Source organism: Equus przewalskii, chromosome 25, assembly GCF_037783145.1.
Source record: "Equus przewalskii isolate Varuska chromosome 25, EquPr2, whole genome shotgun sequence".
In the NCBI taxonomy this organism is placed as follows: Eukaryota; Metazoa; Chordata; class Mammalia; order Perissodactyla; family Equidae; genus Equus; species Equus przewalskii.
In genome coordinates this window covers 18,439,775-18,462,691 of record NC_091855.1, presented here as the reverse complement: position 1 = coordinate 18,462,691, position 22,917 = coordinate 18,439,775, and the positions used below count along the sequence as shown (strand labels likewise).

Below are 22,917 nucleotides of genomic sequence, written 5' to 3'. Positions count from 1 at the left end.
CAAAAAATAAATAGCATAAATAGGTGAGAGCAGATATCTGCAGCCTGATCAATGGAATGAATACAATTAAAGAGAAGAGGAAGACAGCCTCTAGTCAAGAAAGGTGCCCCCAAGGTATCTATCTAAGATTGGCAACACTCATCCAGCAGAGGGCGGGAGAGAGACCATAGTGGCCTGTCCAGGAGGCAGGTCACATCAGACCATTTCAGCTTAGCCGACAACACATCACCAGGAACCTCACCAGATTTTGTCATCAAACAAATTTCAGATTATAATTTGGTTTCCCACATAGATACGTCTATAGCTAATCACACAATCATCTGGGTCCTCTTAACCACTCCCTTTCTCAGTAAATCTGCATTCTGGTTTGTCTCAAGTCTTGTAAATATGGTTAGTATGTACACAAGAGATCAACATGCTAGATGTGATAGAGGTGTACAGTAGCCCCTGTGCTATGGTGCTTTTGCCAGGGTCATGCCGTCAGGCACACGTGCACGCCGTCAGCAAGTATCTGAGCAACTAGTGATGCCATGCACTGGGCTGGGCCCTGGGGACTCAAGTCCCAATTTCTGTCCTAAGGAGCTCACAGACCCTTCAACCTCTAGCACTGGCTGGTCCCCGCCCTCAGCCTGCCAGACAGGAGGCAGATAGCCAGCCGTCCCCTCCCCCCGGCACTCCCCACCCCCACCCCTGCAAGTGTAACAGTGCTCTTGGTACAGCACTGCAGCCCTGATAGCTGTGACCATCCAGGCAGACCAGCACACGGGGGGCCTGGCTCACTCTTCCCCAGTTCTGTGTCAGGTCCCAAGAGAACCAGCTGCTCAGCCCACCCTGCCATTCAGATAGTCAGCTCCCCCTCCCGCTTCCGCTCTGGCTTATTTGAACCACAGAGCTCTTAAGAGTTTGAACATTAAACTACAGTCTATTTCATCAGTTCTGAGATGTACTTATTTTCATATTTTAACACCTCTCAAATTGGAATGCATCTTAATTGACGATCTCTTAGCATTGTGTTAATTGACAGCATTTTTTCTTAGTAGTATGAAAATTACACATCTTACAATATGCTATTTAGATTGGTTGAAATATGACATAACTCAAAGAGCAAGAGCTGGAGAATATCTGGCTAAAATATCAAATTAGTGAAGAACGCAGGTAAAGTTCTGCCTGCATTACAACTATTACAGGTGTAATAGTTTAATGAAAAGAATATTAAATATGAGGAGTCAAAAGACCTGAGTCCTAGTCCCAACTTGGCCACTAATTTGCTGTGTGACTTAGAGAAACATCACTTAAGCTCTGGGGATCTGTCTCATTTGTAAGATGGTGATAATAATCCCAGCTCATTTGGTCAAATGGCCGTACAGGCACTTTTCAATCATAGAACCACTCTTTGCCACCCTGATTAAAATGGACAGATTTTTAATGTTCTGTCTGCCTTAAGTATTATAATGAAATTCCTATCAATTGTATTTCTCAAAATAAAATCAGTAAGTCTAAATAATGATATTTATTAAGCTATTACCAGGTGCCCAGGAGACACATTATTTCCTTCATCCTCACTACAACTCTATCAGGTGGTAGAGTGGTCCACTGTACAGATAAGGAGAGTGAGGTTCAGGAAGGTTAAGTCCCTTGCCCAAGTCACACTACCAATAACTGGCAGAGTGAGCCAGGACTTGGACAAGAGTCCCTTGGGCTGCAGAGCCCACGCTCTCCCACACTCTGCAGCACACAGCCAGCCCTTGAGAACAAGCAAATGCCTGTGGTAGGCCTCTTACCCGGCGGGACCACCTTCACCTCGGTACTGCGGCTGACTGCCTGGCTTCCACGGTAGGCACTGCACGTGTAGGAGCCCTCATCCCTGGCCCGCAGGTTGTGGATCAGCAGTGTGCCATCGGGGGACTGGTGGACACGGTGGCCATCAGCCCATACCGGCAGCCCATTCCTGGAGGGGAGAGGATGCTGGGAGAGCTGTCCAGGGCCTCTAGTCTTCAGGCCCTGGGAGACAGAGGGAGGAGATAATCAAAGACTATTCCAGGGCCAACTACCTCCCTGTGGACAAATGACCCACACCTCAAGGAAGAGACAGGACAGGGTACCAAAAAGATAGAACATTAACAAAGCAAAATAACTCAAAAGTGAGGTGAACTCACACCAACTGAGCTAAGTTATTGTAAACTTGCCTCTTATCCACGAAGGAATCCCACTGTCACTTTTCATTAACAAGAGTCTTAAAAGTAGCCGTAAGCAGGCCCTGTGCTGGATGAACGACAGAAGCACTCCCTGCCTCCCGGGCACAGGGTAGGGGTGCGGGTGTTTAGGGAAGGCTTCTCTGCTGAGGAGGAGGCAGCGGGTGGCCAACAGAGAGGGAGAACATGGGGACTCAGGAGCTTAAAGGAAGGCCATGGCTGGAGCAAGGAGAGGGGGGGAGGGAGGGAGGGAGGAAGTGTACATGGCTCTGGTCAAGCGTTTGGACTGGGTCGTGGGGGTAATGGAAGGGTGTAAGCTTAGAAGGGACTGACACGATATTTGCACTTTGAAAGGATCACTGCCTGCAGTGGGGGGTGGGGGTGACAAGCCTGAAAGCAGAGACCAGGTAAGTGGCTGCTGCACTAGTACACTCCTGGTAGATGACACAGGCAGTAAGATAAAGGGACTAAAGTGAAGGTCAGATGTGGGAGGTGAGGGAGCAGAAATCAAGGATGACAGAGGGTTCTAGCTTGGGTAGTGGTGGTGCCCCTCCAACATGGGGAGATCCAGGCAGGGATGAGGGTAAATGGTGAGGTTATTTTCCACCATTTGAATTTGAGGTGCCTGTGAGATACCAGGAGGTGTCAGATTTGAGATCTGGACCCAGGGAGTGTCAGCACTGGATGGTCCCAGAAACTGTGTGTCTGCAAGATTGCCCAAGGTGAAGTTAGAGACAAATCAAGATCCAAGGACAGAGCTTGAGGTACACCAGCCTTTAAGGGACGGGTGTGAGAAGATGAGCCAGCCGGGAAAACGGAAGCAGCAGCCAGAGAAGCAGGAAGAACACCAGAAGACAGCAGTTTCCTGTAGCCAAGGGAGGGGAGTATTTCAGGAGCAAGAGGTGAGCTGGAAGAGGCTGCAGGTCAGGTGAGGACAGAGATGTGCCTGGAGCAGTTAGGAACAGGAAGGTAGTTGGTGGCCTTGGCCAGGGCTGTATCCCTGGAGCAGAAGGTGAGTGTGATGCCCCAGCACAAGGGCTGAGCCATGAGTGAACAGGTGAAGACAACCAACATAGGCAGCTCTGCTGTGAAGGGGAGCCCCACAGAAGGGCAGGGTCTGCAGGGAAATACAGCCTCAGAGAAGGGTATTCTTTATGCTGGTTTTGTTTTGAAGAGAGGGCTCCTTAGCACGTTTGCCGCTGGAAAGATCCAGGAGAGGCCAAGTTGAAGATACAGGCCTGGTGGGATAATCAGAGCCAGGACCTGATCAGGGCAGGCTGGACGGAGAGCACCAGCTGGAAAGCCTCCAGAGCTTCCCCGCTGCCCTCCCCTGGCACCAGGGCCATGCCAGAGGCACCCGACCTCCACAGGCCCATCACCTCTCCCCTCCAGTGTACAGGCCCCTTCCATTCCTGGATCACCTCTCAAATACTCACCTTTGAGCTTGACCAAGAACATCTTTCCCTCTCCTCAGCCTTCAAGGCACAGCCAACGTCACCTCAATGGCCACCCCTTCCTTGATTCTCCCAGGCAAGAGGCAGCCTCACTGCTCCGTGCTCAGCCAGCACTTAGGGCAAACCTCGTCTGGAGCTCATGGGACACTGGGGTATCTGCCTGGGCGTACCCTGGGGGCTCAGATGACCCCAGGATTCTCAGGGCCTAGCCTAGTCCTACCCATTGAAAGGAGGAAGAGGGCAAAAAGATGTTTGATGAATGAACGAAAGGCCAACTGATCTGGGGTAAAAGACCACTGAGGTCCCCAAAGCTGAGTGTAGCCCAGTGGTTCTCAACCCTAAGGGAGATTTTGCCACCCAGGGAACATTTGGCAATGTCTGGAGACATCTTCTATTGTCATGACTTGGGAGTACTACTGACATGTAGTGGGTAGATGGCCTAGATGCTGTTAAACATCCTACAACACACAGGACAACCCCAACAACCACAAATTACGGGGTCCAAAATGTCGGTAGTGCTGAGGTTGAGAGCCCTGTTGTAGCCCAACCAACAGAAGAGAGCACAGTCCTATGGGGCCTCATTGAGTAGGGGTGAGGGTGCCACAGCCCCCTCCCTGGCATCAGGCCTGGAGGCAGGGGTAAAAGAATGAGGGCTGGGGGCAGTGATGATGGCAACATTCCCGCAGAAAGGTGGACCACCTCTGTTTTGGCTGTACAACCTCAGGTATGAGGGTCTGAGGACCAGGCCTGCCTGGAATAGAGCCTTACCTGGACCATCTGATGTTCACATTTTCTCCTGCCACCACACACAGCAGCCTTGCTGTGTCACCCTCCGGCACTGTCACAGTAGAGGGCAGCCCTGTGATTGTCAGCTCCCCTGGGCCCAAGGAGGAGACGCTGTCAGCCACTACACCAATCCTGCCCCACCTGTGCCACCTGACCTCAAAGGCCACTGGCCCCACTCACCCTTTCTCTCAGGACTACCACCTTACCCAGAACTCTGAGCCGGACCCATCGCTGGTCTCGGTCCTGCCCGTTGAAAGCAACACAGGCATAGAAGCCACCATCTTCCACGGCTACGTGGCGGATAACCAGAGAGCCATCAGGTTGCAGCTGGTGTCTAGGGACCAAACATAGTCAGTGGGCTTCAGCCCAAGGGGCCAGCAAGGGGCACAGAGGGGCAGCATCTTCCTTTTCCTGGGGAACGGCTGTTCAGTGGGATCTGGCCAAAGGGTCCTCCAGCTGCCGGCACTCTCATTTACTTGAAAATGCCTGGCTTTTAAGCCTGGCAATAAAAGCATTTCAGTTTTTCTCATACAAAATAACTGTGGTTTGGGTTTCTAGTTTTTGCTGTATACTCATTTAGTAGGCTCAAATCCTGGTTCTGCCACTTAGAAGCTGTGTGGTGTTAAGCTTGTGTGTATAAAACGGGGATGAAATAGCACCTCCCTCAGTGTTGCTCTTCTGCAGATTGTACGATGGAGAACAAGCCTCATACTCAGTATGGGCTCAATAAATGTGAGCTATTACGATTACAGCCAGCAATGTGTCTGCCTGCATTTCCTCCCTTAGCTGGTCTATTACTTCTGTCCACTAACCACACCCTGGAAAGGCCCAGAGACCCACATATTGGTCTGCTCAAGGAGCCCTGCACCTGGCAGCTCCTATCTCTCGGGAGCCCCAGAAGTCCTGCTCAGGACTGATGAGGAGTGACACCTGGCAGCTCTCTCCCCCAGTGGCCTCCCACAGGGTGGGGTGAGGAGAAGAGCTGAACAAACCTGGGAGAAGAGAGGGGCTGCCCATCTCTCTGCCACTCGATGGCTGGGGGTGGGAAGCCCTCAGCACGGCAAATCAACCGGATCTGCTGGCCTGGATGGGCATCCACCACCCCAGGCTGGTTCCGGTCCAGATGCAGCCTGCAGAACAAGCACCCCAAAGCCATCAGGGAGCCCTTGCTGCTGCCTCCCCTACTCCCATCCATCCCTGGGGACCAGACCCCTAGATAAGCCTCATGTCACAGCCCCCTTCTCCCTCCACAGCCAGATTCAGCTTCCTAAAATCACTGCTTTGTTCTGGTTAGACATCATCAACAACTACCTAGGGCAAAGTCTAAAAGCCACCTCTGACTTTGTCCCCTACCCCCTACTATCCTCCATCCCCCAACCCAGAATCTCCAACTGTCTCCTCCCCACCCTGCACATCTGCCACTAGGTCCTTCACTTGGGCACCCCCAGCTCTCTGCATCGTCACCGTAAACTGTACCCTTCTTCCAGGCCACCTCAGGCCCTCTAGCTCCAGGTGTCTTCCCTTCCCTCAGCCTGAGTCCTGGGCCTGCGGAACTGCACCATCCCCTCTGCTTGGGGTGGAGGGGAGGGCTCCCCTTCCTCCTCAAGAGGCTGAGCTCAGAGAGCCATGTTTTTCTAGTCCTCAGTTAGCAGAACCCTGAGCACGGCCTGCATGCCTGTTCACAGCACACACTGCGACAGGGACCCATTCACCTCCCCTCCTCTCACCCACTGAGACCTCCATCAACCCTGGCCCTCTGGGCAGGAAGGAAACTCAGAGCAGGATGGTATTACTGCACTGTTACCTGGTTGTGGGCCATGGGTGTGAGGAGGAAGTGGCCCCCAGGCCCTCAGCATCCCCCCCTAGGCTGGAGTCCTGAGGACTGCGGCCCTGGGCTGGGTCCCTGGTCTGAGGGAAGTGCCTCAGCTCAGCCTCAGACAGCACAGCCATGTCACCCCCTGTCATGAGGCCAGGAGAAGCAAGAGGTGAGCTGTGGGGAAAAGGGGGTGGAGGAAAGGGTAGGCCATGAGGCCGGCAGCGGACATGTGGAGAAATGAGAGCCACAAGGGTCAAGACAGCCACCCCAGCCCAACTGGAGCATGGGCCCTGCTACAAGGATGCCTTGGCCCAAGGAAGCACCCTAGCCCCCCCCCCCAACAGTGTGGGGGCACCCTAGCCCAGGCCCTCCCAGCCAGTCCCTCCCACCCTGGGGCCCATGAGAACCCACTGAAGGTGGGGTGGGACAGAGACCTGTGATTTGAAGCTGGATCTTCTGAGAGTCAGCGCCTGGCCTGGTCCCGCCACAGCTGTAGGTGCCAGCATCCTCTGCCCGCAGAGGGCTGATGACCAGGGAGCCATCAGGCTGCAGCTTGTGCCTAAATGATAAGATGGGGGCTTGAGCTCTGGGCTCCTGAGGACAACAATGAGTCCAGCCTCTGTCAGCCCCCAGTGCTCCTATCAGAGGGGACCATAGCCCCACACACACCCTCCCATCCCAGGGAAGATCAGAGGGGCTGCCACAGGAGGAGGACTGTTGCACACCTGTCAGAGGAGATGGGTCCCCCATCTTTCTGCCACCAGGCCTGGGAATCCAGGGAGGGGTCATCTGGGCAGAAGAGCCGTACCAACTGCCCCAGGGCCACCTGCACCGGGGAGAGCTCCGAGCCTGCCAAGGTAATCCTGGAAAGGTGGAAGGTGAGGATCTGCCCTACTGGCAAGTGCCAGCACCAGGAGCCACCCCTTCTTCAGTGTGCCCACCAGAGAGATTGGTGCCCATCCTGTCACAGGCACTTGCCTAAGGGTCCCATGGAGGCCGAGCTCCAGAAGCCCAGGAACTCGGGAATCCACCCTCCCTCCCCACCATGAGCCCAGGCTTTGCTTCCTCAACCTGCTCCTGCAACAAGCAGGGTAGGCACAAACCCCAGGGGATGAAGAGGTTGGGAGAGGCAGCACATACCAGATTCATGTGCAGGCTAAACCACACACCTGGCCCCTTTGGAATTTAAAGTTTTCTCTTATTTTTTTTTAAATCTTCCCAAATCTCTCATTAATAGGGCACAGTCCCAAGAGTAATAATGAATGGAACCTACATCAAACCTATGAGGTCAAGGAACTGAGGCTTGGAGAAGTTGGGTGACTTGCCAAAGCTCACGAAGCCTGTAAACTTTTCCAGCTACACAGGCCTGGGGTACACTGGCAAGATCTGATCGAGAATCCAGGTGCACCATCTACTGGCCGCCTGACCTTGAGTGAGTCTCATGTCTCCGAAGCCTGAGCTTCCCCATCATAGAATAAGGTAACAAGGCCCTCCAGGCAGGGCTGTTTGGAGGATTCAAGGTTAGGGATGGGGAGGGAGGACTGACCTCAGAGTTTGAGTTCCAACAGGCTCAGCCCCTGGCCTAGGTGCCCTATTCTTCTACCTGGGAAGGTGGGCCTCACCTGTATGAGGAGCTCTGGGAGGGGGGCGCTGGCCGCCCGGCATCTCCGCCCTGCCTAGGGGCACTGGGCCCAAGCTCCTGGCCCCAGGGTCGTTCTCCAAAGGCCTGGGTGTGGTGGGCCTCCTCCTGCCCAGGCTGTCTGTCTTGCCACCGGCGGCCACCAGAAGGGAAGGGCTTTCTCTGGACTGTGGCCTCCATCCTGTGCTGGTTGGCTTCCTGCTGACCTCCAGGACTGCTGCCACCACCATCTCTGTGGGTGCTCTGGCCAGAGGCTCCAGGCTCAGGTCGGTGAGGCCCAAGCTGGGGCCTCCGGCAGCTGCTCATGCACTCCTCCTCCGAGACAAAGTTATTGGCATTGCCATGGCAGCCACCATACCAGAAGCGGTTACACTGGCCCACGGAAGCAATGAAGTACCAGTGGGCAGCCCAGTCTGTGCAGGAGCCATGGGCGCTGGGCAGGAGGCACCGCACGGGGTATGCTGAGGGGACAAGGAGGATGCATGTCACCAAAGTGCCCAGTAATAAAGCTACAAACACTGCCCAACGGAGCCCTGCTGAGAAGCAGCCACCATTCCTTCAGCCTCAGAGACTTAGGAGTGAGGCCTTTCCCAGTTTCTGGAGCATGTCTACATCCCTGCCTGGGCCCCTGACCCAGCCCTGGGGGCAGAATCTGTTCACTGCCCAGACCTGCCTCAGGCTGGGGCCACAGCAGCCTCTGGAGTCAGCCCTGTACACTTCTCCCCACAGAACTAGAACAGCCCACAGGAGGTCAGGGCCATGAGCTCCCTGGCCTGGCTCTCTCGTGCCCTCCAGTCCCTGACCCAGACCCCTGGAGTGCATGCACAGAGCAACCCAAAGGCTTGACCTTGATGTGCTCAGCTCATAAGGACCCAACCCTGAGCTCCTGGGCCTGTGAAGATGCCCGCCAAGGGGCCCACCCGTTCCCAGGGCACTGTGCCAACCTCTGAACCCACCTTCAGCCCCCAGCCTGCCCATTCGAACAGCCCTCCTCCCCAGCACAGCCTGTTCCACACTCTCCTCCAGTACAGACGTGACTATGATGGCTTCTGCTTAAAGCCCTACTGGGTACCCAGCCTCCTGCAGACCCTGACCACCAGCTCCAGTCTGGTTTTCAACGTCCCTATAATGGTCCCTGGAAGCTCCACCCATGCACCCCGTGGTCCAGCCTCAATAACCTCCCTCCAGGACTCATCCCAGGCAGGGTGGGGACACCCCTGCCCATCCCAGCACTGACCACCCCACACTATCGCTGCTTCTGGAGGAGCTGAGCCCCGATGGGGCAGGATAGGCCTTCCTTCCCCATGGGATCCTCACCTACAACCCTCCCCCAACTCCCACAAGCAGCCAGAGACCTCAAGTGCAAACTATTAGAACAACCTAGCACTGTTCTCTGGCCTGACACCTGGTAGAGTGATCAATAAATATTTGTGGAACAAATAAATGAACAACTAAGCTAGTAGGAAAGTCTTTGGCTCTGGGTGGGGGTGGGGGGCACAGTGGGACCAGAGCCCACCCAACAGAAAGGATGAGTAAGGGCATCCACTCACCATAGCTGGGCTGGCCCACACAGCCTTCCCCAAGCGGGCCAGCTGCCGAGGCCACGTTGTCATAGCAACAGCCAAACTGGGAGCCCCGGCACTCACTAGGCTCATTCTGCTGGGCCTGGGGCCAGTGGGCCTTGGGGACCTGGGGAGGAAGCCCAGGGTTGGGAAGTTGGGAATAGGTCTGACTTTTGGGGGGACTCTGGGTTCCCTGGGGAAGGATGGCAGGAAGAGGGAGGGACAGAATTATGAGCCCACAGGGCATAACCCCAGGAGATCAGAGACCAAGAGAATGTCAGATGAACCCCCCTTCAAGAGGATCGCCCAGGCCAGTGGGCTTCAGGAACTTCCCTTCTCCAAAGCCAAAGCTGCAAAGAACCTAGTCACAGTGGCACTGAGTAGGTTCAGGGGCTGGACTCCTGCCCCCTCACGTGAACCAGACACTTACTGTGGAAGCCACTGCTCTTGACCCCAGCCTGTTCCTGGCATCACCGCCGTAAGACCTTGCACAGCCAGCCTGATGGGGCCCCTCAGCCACAGACATCCCGTCAGGGCAGCACCCGTACCTAGACAGACATCATACAGCCCTCCCCTCACCACCTGGACCTGAGCCTCACCCTGCTGGGAACCCTGAGCTGCCAGCATCCCAGGACCCAGGCTCTGAGGCGCTCTGCCCTGCGGGCTGATGAGGTGAGGATCCAAGTAGGAGATGGCATGTCCCTGCACGCAGCACATACAATTTTGAGTGCCCTGGTCTCTGCCTACCTCTACCGACCACTTAGTAGCTACCAGGGAGGGTAACAGTAACACAATAATCAGAGCTGTGCCCCTAACAATTGACAGATCATCAAGTCACACATCCAACCACAAAACCAAGGAGGGGGAAGTTCACCTGAGCCTGCCCACATATCAGGTTCCCAAGGAGTTTTTACAAAATAGCAGCAGATAGGAGATGGAGCAGAAAAGGGCGTCAAAGGAGCCCACCACTTATTTCACCTCCACCAACTAGGTGTTGGGAAGGAAGGCGAAAGAAAGAATGTGTCAACGCATCTTCTACGTGCCAAGCACCGTGTGACTTGTTTCATCCTCAGAGTAATCCCAGCCAGTGGCTGGCATTGTTCTTAATTCTCAGCAGAGGAAGCCAAGATTAGAGAGGTTAAGTAACTTGCTCCAAGTCACCCAGCACGCAGCTGGTAAGTGGCTGAGCTGGGAATCACCCCCAGGCTGCTGGCCCCAAAGTCTGGGCCCTTAGCATCCCAGCCCCTGAGGGAGTGGGCACATGCTGGGACGAGTCCAGGGCAGGCTGTGGAGAGGAGGAGAGCCACAGGGAAAGCATCTGGGGAGCTTGGATGGCTCAGCCCCTCTCTCCAAGGCTGGAGTGGGTGGGATTGTTAGGAATTGAAGAAAGTTGGTTAGCCTTTTCCAGCCTTTACACTGGGCTCCCCAAGCCTGGTTTGGATCCAAGAGCTAGAATCAGACCGCACGTGCCTTCTCAGAGCTCAGGTTACATCTTGACAGGCTGACTCCTGTAGAGAAAGCAGGGGTCTCTGCCCCCACTCAGCACATCAGGAGGCTCAGGGAGAGCAAGAAGCAAGTCCTCGAGGGTGCACAGTCAGCCCCCCAGCCCCCGCCTTCCCTCTCTGACCTGGTGAGAAGGGAGAGGCTGTCTGGGCGGCTACCTGCTCTGCTGACAAGAGGCCCCAGGGCAGCCTTGCCACTCTGGCCCAAGAGATGCAGTGTGGCCATCAGGGCAGCACCCGTAGGGGCTGTGTCTGCAGTCACGGGGCCCCAGGCCAGACCGCAGGGGCTGCCGGTGTGGGGATGGCTGCAGGGAGGGGGCTAAGCCCAGGGCTGGGAGGTGGGGGTCTGGATCTCTTCTGGGGTTACCCTGGGCTGAGGGTCGCTCCTGGGGTGCCCACCACTGGTTTCTCGATTCTAGAAAGAGGAGGAAACAAATGACACATTGATGTGTCCACCTGGCCCCTCACTCTCCATCATCTGTGTTCTCATCACACCTCCTTCTCTCCATCCCCTCTAAACCACTCGCCCCACTCTCAACCTCCATCTCCAGGCACCCCCCTCGAGCACACAAAGACAAGGGGGCGCTGGGTTGGGGGCTTTCACCAAGCTTCTCACCTGAGGTGGGGGCCTCCCAAGGGCCCAAAGACATCCAGGAGTCCCTGGGGCTGCTGTGCATGTCCTGCGTGCTGGGGACTTCTGCAGGGAGCCAGGGCAGCCGGCATGGGGTGCAGACAGAAGGAGGAGAGAGTGGGCCTGAGTGGTAGCCAGCCCTGACCAACATTTGCTCCCACCCCACTGCTCAGGCAGGGCCTGGGGAACCCAGGACAGCAGAGGTGAAAATGAGCAGTACCCGTGATTTCATAAAACACCCCTCCCACTCTCAGAAGAGTCTTCAACCACAGAGAAAATGCTAATGTTACATCTTCAGCAAAAAGAAAAGTCAGATATAAAGGGGCCGGCCCCGTGGCTGAGTGGTTAAGTTCACGCGCTCCGCTGCGGCGGCCCAGGGTTTGGCTGGTTCGGATCCTGGGTGCAGACACAGCACCGCTGGTCAGGCCACATTGAGACGGCGTCCCACATGCCACAACTAGAAGGACCTGCAACTAGGATATGCAACTATGTACTGGGGAGATTTGGGGAGATAAAGCAGGAAAAAAAAAAGATTGGCAACAGTTCTTAGCTCTGGTGCCAATCTTTAAAAAAAAAAAAAAGAGCAGATAATGACTGCAAATATAACAAAATATCAATTGTAGAATTTAGATGGTGAATACAGGCAGCTCAGTACACAGTTCTTCAACTTTTCTATATAAAGTTTTTCATCATCTTGTCCATCTTGTTCATCTTGGTGAACTTACTAAAAATCATAAATTGTACCATTAGAATGAGTGAATCTTATGGTATATGATATTTAACCACCTCTAAGTTATTAAAAATATTTTTCATCAAAAAATGTTGGAGAAAAAATGCAAAAGGCTGAGCAGAGAAAATTAGGACAATAGGAATTTTTTTTTTATGCTGCATAAAAGACAATTTGCAGGACACACCCCAAAATGCTCACAGTGAAAGTTTCTGAGTGCTTCGTGCATGGGGGTGTGGGAGGGAGTCCCCTTCCTTCTATTTGTTAGTGGTTTTCAAATTTTTCACAACAAGCATATTACTATATGATGGAATAAAGTTATGAAAAATAAGTGAAAATTCCATTCCCATATGGACTACATCTTGCCAGTCCCCAAGGAATATTAAAATATAATAATTTAGGGTTGGAACACTCCAGCAGACACACAGTAAAATCTCTGTTTTCATTTTACTGCCTATCCCACCCAGGCCAAAACCTCAGATGAGGCTGATTCAAATGTCATCTCCCGACATCCTCTGGGGCCCTGAGTTCACAGTTCCCAGCAGCCTGGGAATTTCTGCCTGCTGTCCCTCTGTCGCTTCACCTCGAAAGGCCACCTTTCGGCCATGTCCATCTTGCCTCTGGCTTCCCCTCCCAGGACTCTTCCCTTCCATCTTCTCTGGCTTCACTCAGAGCCCCAGGCCACCTCCCGCACAGCATCAGGCTCTGCTGGGCCCGCACCTGTCCCTTCATTTCTCTGGCTCTTTCTAGCACTTGGATTTCTGCAGCCTGCTCCCCACCAGCCTCCTCCTCCCAACTGCCCCCACTTCAGTCTGACCCTCAGGCAGGTGCTAAATCTCTTCTCCTAAATAGCTTTCATGGTGTCTCACTCTAAAACTTTCAATGGCTCCCCTGGGCCTATTACACAAATTTAATCCAAAGCCCAAGGCCTGGGTTCCTCCAGCATCTGGCAGACCCCTAAGAGCACCACCCCGGACAGACCTCCTGTCACCATCCCCACCCTGGGCTGATGGCCAATTCTTGGGCCCCTACTGGCCTCAGACCTATGAACACTTGAAATGTGGCCACAGTGACCAAGAAATAGCATTTTAAATTTTATTTAATTAGAATTAATTTTAAATTTAAAAACTGCCACTTGATTCATTCACTGGAAAATGCTCCAGTATGTCTGGAACAACTGTACATACGTGAATCTACTTCTTCAAGTGTACATTTTACGAAATCTAAACATAGATCAAGTATGCCGGTGAAATTTTAGCATCTGGATTGAGGTGTGCTATAAGCATAAACTCTACATGGGATTTCGAAGATTTAATTTTTTAAAAAATCTTGTGGAAAACAATGTAAAATATCCCATTAGTAATTACGTCGATTATATGTTAAAAATATTTTATTAGGTTAATAAAGTATATTACTAAATATAAATGCACTTGTTTCTTTTTTACTTTTGTAATGTGGTTCTTAGAAAATTTTAAGTGACATTTGTGGCTTGCATTCTACTTCTACAGCAAGCACTGCTCTGGAATCTGGAAGGAGGAGGAAGCAGAAGTCCCAGAGGTGAGTCTGCTGTGTCCACTCGGATGCCCACCCCTCAGTGAGCCTCCTCGTCGGAGCCCCACCCCTTCCCCCTGGGCAGATGCCATATGCACTGCGGCATCAGTCATGGTACCAAAAACACCAGCAGCCACCGAAATTCTAAATTCTCACCCATCCTGACTTCTGTGGGGGCCCCAGAAATCACGAGACTAGAAAATGTTCACACACTAAGTGGCATCAAGGGGAAAAAGCAGATACAAAATCACATGCACACAGGAAGTACACTGAAGATTAAGCCCACCAACGGGCGGGGTCAAGGGCAATTTAAGTTTCTCCCTATGTACTACTTTTCCAATTTCTCCAAATTTTCCACAATAAACAAACATTATTTTTATAGTTATAAAAACAGCAATAGGGGCTGGCCCAGTGGCGTAGTGGTTAAGTTCACACGCTCCACTTCAGCAGCCCGGGGTTTGTGGGTTCAGATCCCAGGCGTGGACCTACACACCGCACATCAAGCCATGTTCTGGCAGCATCCCAGATACAAAGTAGAGGAGGATTGGCACGGATGTTAGCTCAGGGCCAATCTTCCTCACACACACACACAATATATATATATATATATAGCAATAAAGGTTTTTTTCTTTTACAACTCAGCTGGCCTGAAACTCTCTTTCCATTTCCTTCCTCTCTACTTATGTGAATCCTGCTAGTCTCTGGGGCAGGCTCAGGGCTACCTCTTCTGGGAAGGTGTCCAAGGCCCTGGGACACTGAGTGGCTCCAGGCAGCTGGATTCGTGGGAGCCCAAGGATCTTCCTGCTGTTCCACCATGAGGGCCAGGCCCAGGCTGAGGGGCCCCAGGGCCCCCTCACGGCCTCACCACCACCACTTCCGACCCTCTCCTTATGGAACACTGTGTTCAGGCACTGTGCGAGCAACTCACCACGAGCCTGGAAGTCACTCTTATTAACCCCATTGTACAGATGGGCAAACAGAATCAGAGGAGAGGCACCTGCCCAGGGTCCCACGGTCAGTCAGCAACAGAGTCGAGATTTGAACCCAGTTTAGCTGGTGACTCCAGGCCACTGGTTCTTAGCCACCCTGCCATGTGCCTTCATCAGAATCCTGCCACTCCCCATCATGGCTCATAGTCCCTCATCAATAGCACATCAGGACCAAACACACCTCTCTGCAGTGTCAGAGGGCCACCCCCCTCACCCACCCCGCCCCCCCAGCTCAGCCCCAACCCACACCCTTCCTCCATATCACTCCTCACACCAAGTAAGTGCTGCTTCTGTGCCCTTCCTCCTGCAGCTCCTCCTGCCTGGGACACCTTCTTTCACAATGGGAATAAGGGTGAGGAAGGGGGAAGACAGAAGCAGAAGCAGTTGGCGAGGACAATCTTTCCTGGACCACCTCCCTCCTCTACACTCAGTCATTCAACAAACATTTACTGAGTACCTACTGCATGCTAACTAAGTTATGTGGGGGGTATAAACAGGAATAAGGAAGTCAGGGACCAGGCCCTCAAAAAGCTTATAGGTAGTAGGCCTAACAAGTCATATACAACCCCTGCAGCACAAGAAAGTAACCTGAGAGTGACAGAGGTTATAATGAGCCATGGGGGGTCAGGTAAGGGATGCTACCTCTGAGCAGGGAAACAGGGCTGGCTCGTGAGGTTGCAGAGAGTTGGGCTCTAGGTGGCAAAGGCTTCGGGGGACAAAGACGCAAGAGAAGAGTGGTGCAGGTGCTGACGCAGCACAGGCAAAGGCCCGCAGGCAGGAGGTGCCGGCTAGGTTTGTGGTGGGGAAGGCCCCGGCTCCGGCCTGCCCCTCCTGTCCTTACCCGGAGGAAGATGACAGGGCTGCGTGTTGCAGGGCTCCACGTCCATGGGCTTGGACAGCTGCAGGCTCCTGCAGTAGCCAGGCGGCCCCTTGGTACAGAGGACTTGACGCCTCCGCATGCCCGAGCTGCAACTCTTGGAGCACTGGGCCCGCGGGGAGAGGGGAGAGAGAGAAACGCAGCATAGGGAGAGAGGCCCTGAGGCTGGGGCGAGGCAGGGGCACCCAAAAGGGATGTGGGAGGCCCCTGGTAACGCGTGTCAGACCCACGGACGGGACATGTGCACCCACCTGTCAGAGACCCCAGGGACCAGGACTGGCAGCAGGTGTGGGGAGGGCAACCAGTACTCACGAGACCCCAGGCGCCTACGTGCCAGGCCTGGTCGTTGATGGGGGGACAGTCGTCATGCAAACAGGGCTCAGTGAGTGGGGGCTGGTCCTCCAAGGAGCATGCTGTGGCATGGAGCAGAGACCCCTCGTCACCCTGGCAAGTGACGCTCCGCCTCCGGACCCCTGCACCGCAGCTGACAGAGCACTGTAAGGATGGGGCTTGTCAGCAGGAGCTTGTCCTCACCCAGAGGAGCCCTGCCAGATTGACAGCTGGAGGCCCACCAGCCTGGCATGGAGGGTAGATAGCACCCCACTGCCCATGTCCAGCTCCCAGCCCCAGAGAGGCTGGTCACTCTCCTGAGACCACACCATGGCTGCAGACACCAGGCTGAGGTGCATTTTCCACATCCGCTCATTTGCAACCTTGAAGACTTGTAGGTGGTGGAAGCAGCGACCAGCAGCCCCAGACAGTGCCTGCTCCTCCCTCGCCCCCAAACAGCATGCCCGGCTTCTTCTTCATGCCAAAGCCAAGCCTTTCCCGCCCTGCCTGGGATCCTAGAGGAGGAGGAACACTGAAGCAGGAGTCCAAGCACCTGCTCCTAGTTCCCAAGATGACCTAGCAGGTCACTCTACTCCCAGGACCTGTCCCCTCAGCAGAGGACAAGCCTCCCAGCCCCGGCCACAGCCCCAGGCCCACGCCCCAGCTCCTGATCTCTGCCCCATGCCGCCCGGGAGGGGCTCACCTCTCCCCAGGGCCCCGCACTCCAGGCTGCACAGCGCTGCAGATTGCAAGCCTGCGTGGCAGGGGGCTTCCCAGGCAGGCCTGCGCACTCAGCCTCCTCGGCAGCCTCCTCGGCAGCCTCCTGGACACCGGCCCCACTGGACGAGACGCAGTAGACAGAACGGGACTGGGAGCCGCCTCCGCAAGAGGCTGAGCAGGGCGCCCAGGGCCCCGTCTTCCAGCTGGCAGGGAGCAGGAGTCTGTGAGGCTGGCCCAGGAGCAGGGGCGGGAGCCCAGGCCCGAGGGGGCACCAGCTCTCACTCTCTGGAGCGGGCTGGGGACCCCCAGTGCAGCCCACCCTCCGAACACCTGGGCCTGTGCGGGTGGGGGTCAAAGAGCTCTGAACATCCGGGCCTGTGCGGGTGAGGGGCAAAGAGCTCTGCGCAAGGGCCGACAGCTGGGCCCTGCTCGCCATCTCCATCCTGTGCTGCTGCCTGTAACACGGAGCTTGGCTGCCTCCCTCTCAGCTTTGCTGTCCTCACCTACATCCTTCTGTTTCCTTCTCACCAGGTTCCCTGTTACCCCCAGCCAGACTCCACTCCCCTCGGGTCTGACCTTATTGGAGGCATCTCCCAGAGGGGCTGTGCTCAACCATGTGTGAAGTGGCACCGCCTGGCCCAGAGGACCCGAGGAAAGGGCAGCCGCCATGGCACCGTGCAAAGCCAGGCCCACCACCAGCCTGCAAGACCAGCTGCCACCAAGGCCACAAGGGTGGAGGGACTGCACCAGTGCTGCAGAGAGCCTGTGGCCTGCAGATTACCTGTTCCCGCACACACGCTGGGCCTCAGCTAGGCACCACGCCCTGGGCTGGTACAGGTAAGAGGTCCTTTGTGCATGAACAAAGGCATTGCCGATGCCCATAGGCCCTTTGGCCCAATCCCTGGCCTCAGCATCTGCTGAGCCAAGGCCCCCACCGGCTCAGACAGATGGGGCCTCCAGTACCTTCCCCAACCCTCCTGCCACCAGCCTGGACATTCTGGGCACTGAGTGGGCACACGAGGGTGGACAGTGTAGCCCTGGGCATCAAGCTCAGGCCCCTCCCCAGCCTCCCGCAGTGACAGCTGCCTCCTCCCCACTCCAGCCACAGCTGTGGGGAACCCTGGGTCACCCAACCTCTTTGCTCAACGCCTAAAGCAGCCTAGGGACACCGCTCCCTTCCCACCCAAGAGTTTGGGCCCTGCCCTGGGTGGAGGGGCTGGCAAAGGCCTCACCGCTTGGTCTGCGGGCAAGGGTGAGGGCTGCAGGGGCGGCGGTCAGCCGGCCGCAGCTGGTGCTGGCACATGTGGTCAGGGTAGGCCTCGTTGTCGAAGGTGCAGAAGACCAGGCGGGACTGGTGACCTGCAGAGGCACGGCCACCACAGGCAGCCAGTCAGTGAACATTCACCAGAGGCACCTCTGGGCCCTGCACCATTCTGGACACATCCCACGTGTCATCTTGATTAAGCCTCAAATGATTTCAGGAAACTGAGGCTCAGAGTTTTATCTATGGGCGATGGAGCCCTGCTCTGACACCTGGTCGTCGGCTCCAGGCCAGGCCTCCGCTGCCAATGGAGTACCGTCTCCTCTGAGATGCCACCGCCTCACAGAAGCCCTCTGTGTTTCTCTTAGCTTAGGCAGCGGCCCTTCATGGAGTTCCCCAACCCCTGGGTTTCCCCAAGGTGACCCCCATGACGCACAGATGTCTCATCCACTGTCCACCTCCCCCGCAGGGCTGGAGCCCCGAGCCACCCCGGGTCCCCTCACCTCCATCACACTCAGCGCTGCAGTCGCTCCAGGAGCCGTGGCTCCAGCTGAAGCCGGGCCGGGGGGCGCCCCAGGGCAGGTAGTACTCGTAGCGCACACCAGGGTTGGGCTCTTGGCTGATGAGCTGTGCAGGAGGGTCCTGGTGGGGCCTACCGGCTTTGCCCCACAGCCCTCCTACCGACCTTGGGCCAGAGGTGCCCCCTACTGGCCTCAGAGGCCCTCTCCCACCCACCACACTCACCTCAATGACCAGGGGCTCTGAGGTGGGACCGCGCGCGTGCAGCCGCTCAGGCGCCAGGTCCCCCTCGGCGCCCCGCTCGTAGTGCAGGAAGGTGCTGGCCACTGGCAGGGCCCGTGCACCTTCGACCGTCCAGTGCCCGTTGAGGTAGTACTGTCCACGGATGTTCTTCACCGCTGTGCGGGGGAGCCCCGGTCAGCAGCCAGGGCAGGACCCACCGCCCCACCGCCGCCGCAAACTCGCGCAGGACCCCACGGAGCTCTCACCCAGGAAATTCCTGCTGGCAGCTGCCTCCTCAATGAGGACACTGGTGGCCCCCGTGGGAACTATGAGGATCTGGTTGTAGCCTGAGGGGGCAGAGATGCTCTGGGACCACCCAAGCCACAGGAAGGAGCTGCCTGAGGATGCTAAGTGCCCGGCAGCACAGAGGGGGTCAGGGAAGGGCCAGGCCAGTAGGACACAGGGAGGGCTGGGCTGTTTGGGGAAGAGTGTTCCTGAAGGAGGAAACAGCTTTACAAAGGTCAGGGTGAGGGGCAGGCTGGGGCACCCAAAGTGACTGGGAGGGGGAGGGGATAATGGGGGAAGGGCCGAGAAGGGCATCCAGGTGGCAGCAGTATGAGATGAGACTGGATAAGTGGGTCCTAACCAGCGTGGTCCATGGGCTCCTGGGAAAGGGTTTGGCCTCCACCCTGAGGCATGACCTGAGTGTCAGATCAGACCCTCTCAGCACCATGAGGGGGACTCAGCCAGTGCAGGAGACAGGCAGGGAAGGGACAAGCCACAGACGGTTGTGTCAACTGTCTATGGACCCCCGGAGGACCCCACCTCTGCTGAGGTCATTGGCCTCAAAGGTGCCTGTGACAGGGTAGCAGGTCGTGCCGTCACCCCCACACTGCAGACACTTGTCCTCCTGCTTGGACGAGTCTAGGTTGTAGTCACAGCCAACAACCTGCCAGGCAGAGATGGGCGACAGACAGGAGAGACAAGAGGGAGTCACGGACACACCAGGACTCAAACCCTGGTGGCCTGGCCAGGTCAGGGAGGGGTAACTACTCATTAGCCGTTGAACAGTAAACATCCACCTGAGTAAACCTTGGACCCGGCCTGAGGCTGACAAGCCGCCTTTTAGCTGCTCAGCACCCTTCTCCCCTTCTCTGGCAACAACACCTGATTTTCGTTTGGGGGCCACCTCTCTCCCAGAATTTGGCTAGAGCTCTCCAACAGTGGGTTTGGGCACATCAGTGGGTTGTACGCCTTGCTCAGAGAGGGTGGTCCAGGGGGAGCCCAAGCCAAGTCAGAGGCAACCCCAGGTCACTGGAACTCCTTGGAATGGGGCGCTCTTTCCCGGGGAGTTGCCAGGCTGGGATGGCTGATTGTGGAGCTGCTGGTGGCCACCTTCACACCTCAGGGAAGACACTGCCTGATCCTAAGGCTGACCCAGAGGAGAGGAGAGCCAAGAGGCCAAAGAGACATTTCTAGCAGCATTGTTCAGGCACTGCAGCCAGCCAGCCAGCCCAGCCCTCAATGGCTTTTTTTCTTTTTTTGCTGAAGTCAGTTTTAGTTGGGTTTCTGTAACTTGCCCCCCAGGGCAGTTGCCCTTATCATGGGCTAGAGTTTCCCAAGGGCAAAGGTAAGAGGGTCATAAGGCATCTGTGATGTAAGGCACCTTAGAACCTAGTCTTGAAAAGACATCAAGCTCCTGAGAGCCACTGGCCCTGCTGGTGCAGGACAGGGAGACATCCTGCATAAGCCCTGAGCCAGCCCCCCAAGTGGGGGGCCCAACTCACCCGGCAGCTGCCCTCCACACAGACGTCCCGTTTGCCCGGCTCACAGGGCGTCCCGTCTACCACGGCCTCCTTGTGTTTGTAGTAGAAGCTCTCCCCCTCGGGAATGCAGTTCAGTTCACACTTGTTTGGGGCTGGGGCAGGCAAGAGGGGAAAGCTGAGGTCCCCAGCGAGGGTCAGCCTACCCTAGGGCAGGGGCCAGAAGCATCCAGTGGCTGGGAGAGAGCCCTTGCAGCAGCCCCCCAAGTGGCTCAGAATCCCACCCCATCTCAGGGAGAAAGTCTGTCTCGGCATTGTCTATAGTAGCTGGAATGTTACCAATCTTCTACCCTTTAAGGAAATTACTGTCTATCGATAGAAATTATGTATGTTGACTATGCTGTTAAGAATGATTATGAAGACTATCTAGTTATATGGGAAGATGCTTATAACACAAAATGCAAAATGGAACTATGTAATTACAAATACGTAAACATAGACAATGATGTAGAAAAGGCCAGAAGGAAATGCTAGCAGTGATCCCATGAAAGAGGTGGGGTTGAGGTCATTTTTTTCTTGTTTTAACTTGTATATCTATCTAAATATTATATACACATTGTTTAAACAGCCCCAAAGTTCTAACAGTGTTGTAATCATCTCCACAGCAAACACGGCATCCCTCTGCTACCCTTTCCTCTGTGTTCTGATTTTTCTATAATATGGATATATTTCAATCATTTTCGGCATACGCTCACCTTGGGATCCAGGAGGAGCAATGAATGCCAAAGGCCCACTGGGGCCACCCCACCCCGCCAAGACCCATCCCCCCTACCCCACAGCACACACAGGATATAAAAGTTCATTGATTTGGAATGCGGTGTGCCAGAGAGTTTCCAGGAGTCATTTGCAGGGAGCAGGGAAAACTAATACTCGGGCAGTACTAAGGTATCTTCTGTATGTCTTAACTACATACAAGTTAGTGTTTCTTCCTTGAACTGCATTTATTGCTCTAAAAATTAACGACCTACACCCTCCTGAAAGTTCCCCGTGGCCTGCCCTGCGGCCCCAGAGACCCCGAGTAAAGGGCCCTCGCTCTGCGGAGCAAGGTGGCGCATCCTGCCGTCTGCGCAAACCCGGCGCCAGCCGCGCCCCGCCCCGCCCCCGCGCGCCCCCCACCGACACAATCCCCCTCCCCCCGCCCCCCGCCTCGACCCTGCGCAGCAGGAGGGATGCTGCGGGGAGCCGGCGAAACACATGGGGCTCCGAGCGGCGTAGACACGGACACGGCTTTGTTTGTAATGTGTACAAAGGGAGAAAAGGACGGAAAGACCTCAAAATGACCACCAGTGTTGTGTTGCTGGGGGCACTGGTGATATTATAAAATCTGACAAAGCGCCTACAATACGGTAATAAAAATTGAGACGAAAAATCTGTGTGTAAAAGAGATCCCAAAACGATGCGGAGCCGGGGAGCAGAGCGCGGCGTCGGGCCCCGGGCGCCTTACCCCGGTAGTAGGGCAGCCACCGGTACCGCCGGCCCTGGAACTCGCGGCCGTCGAACTCCGCGCACTGCTCGGCCCGGAAATCCCGGGCGCCCTCGGGGCAGCTCTGTGGGGTGGAGAGCAAGGGAGGGAGTCCACCACCGGGGTCTGCCCCTCCCGTCAGGGTCCCGGTCCCCTCCTCCCCCGCTCTCCTCCTCCCCAGCTCTCCTAGCTCCGGGAGTCGGAGTCGGCCCCCAGGGCTCCCGTGCGCTCCGCTCCAGGTGCGGGGGCTCCAGGCCGCCCGAGGAGAGGCTGTCCCTGCAGGTGCGGGGGCAGGAAGGGGCTCCGGTAGGCCCGGCTAACTGAGGGGCCTGGGTGGGGTGGCTGGAGCCACAGGAGGGCGGCGCCCGGGGCGGGATGTCAGCCGGATGGTGGGTCCTGGAAGCTGGTGCCCCCCACCGTGGGCTTTACCTCGGTGCGGCAAGAGCGGTGGTTCCGGGCCGGGCCCACGCAGCTGGAGCCCCCATCTCCCCTGCAAGACGAGATCACCGGGAAGACCCGAACCCCCGCGACCCAGCAGCCCCTGACCCCTCCTGGGGTCTTCCGCAGGTGGGCACAGGGGGGCCAAGGTGAGGAGGGGGTGCCCGCCCTTATCAGTCCCCTCAGGTGGGTACGGTGAGCCCCATGTTTATCCCAGAGAAGCAAGACTGGGAATTCTAACTACCCAGGAGTCTAACTTGGGGCCACTCTGCCTCTGAAAGCAAATTTCCAGAGAAGACCCAAATTCTGCCCCTGGAGATAAAATAAGATGCAATAAATACCCACCTGGGGAGGTAATTCAGTCACTTAAGGAGTCAATGAGTCTAAGGGGCTAAGAAGAACGTCTCACCTCTCTT

At 55.8% G+C, this 22,917-nt stretch overlaps 1 protein-coding gene across 25 annotated transcripts in view; it reads right to left on the bottom strand.

Annotated features, from left to right (window-relative positions):
- PAPLN (papilin, proteoglycan like sulfated glycoprotein) overlaps window positions 1-22,917 on the bottom strand; it is a 43,559-nt gene that overhangs the window by 4,729 nt on the left and 15,913 nt on the right. For 6 of the 25 annotated variants that reach the window (XM_070593759.1, XM_070593760.1, XM_070593770.1 and 3 more), the window contains exons 4-27: window positions 22,493-22,553; window positions 22,046-22,148; window positions 20,566-20,696; window positions 19,604-19,727; window positions 19,045-19,185; window positions 18,782-18,954; window positions 18,541-18,664; window positions 18,009-18,135; window positions 17,558-17,623; window positions 16,760-16,979; window positions 16,039-16,221; window positions 15,691-15,832; window positions 11,568-11,648; window positions 11,111-11,366; window positions 9,880-9,997; window positions 9,438-9,576; window positions 7,871-8,348; window positions 6,974-7,111; window positions 6,683-6,807; window positions 6,237-6,390; window positions 5,425-5,562; window positions 4,639-4,766; window positions 4,415-4,523; window positions 1,782-1,948 (exon numbers count right to left, since the gene is read on the bottom strand). In XM_070593759.1, coding sequence (XP_070449860.1) covers window positions 1,782-1,948; window positions 4,415-4,523; window positions 4,639-4,766; window positions 5,425-5,562; window positions 6,237-6,390; window positions 6,683-6,807; window positions 6,974-7,111; window positions 7,871-8,348; window positions 9,438-9,576; window positions 9,880-9,997; window positions 11,111-11,366; window positions 11,568-11,648; window positions 15,691-15,832; window positions 16,039-16,221; window positions 16,760-16,979; window positions 17,558-17,623; window positions 18,009-18,135; window positions 18,541-18,664; window positions 18,782-18,954; window positions 19,045-19,185; window positions 19,604-19,727; window positions 20,566-20,696; window positions 22,046-22,148; window positions 22,493-22,553 — 3,626 coding nt within the window. Of the gene's footprint in view, window positions 1-1,781; window positions 2,002-4,414; window positions 4,524-4,638; window positions 4,767-5,424; window positions 5,563-6,236; window positions 6,423-6,682; window positions 6,808-6,973; window positions 7,112-7,870; window positions 8,349-9,437; window positions 9,577-9,879; window positions 9,998-11,110; window positions 11,367-11,567; window positions 11,649-15,690; window positions 16,222-16,759; window positions 16,980-17,557; window positions 17,624-18,008; window positions 18,136-18,540; window positions 18,665-18,781; window positions 18,955-19,044; window positions 19,480-19,603; window positions 19,728-20,565; window positions 20,697-22,045; window positions 22,149-22,492; window positions 22,554-22,917 lie in introns of all 25 variants that reach the window. The other 19 variants (XM_070593767.1, XM_070593768.1, XM_070593769.1 and 16 more) reach the window with 12 other exon arrangements.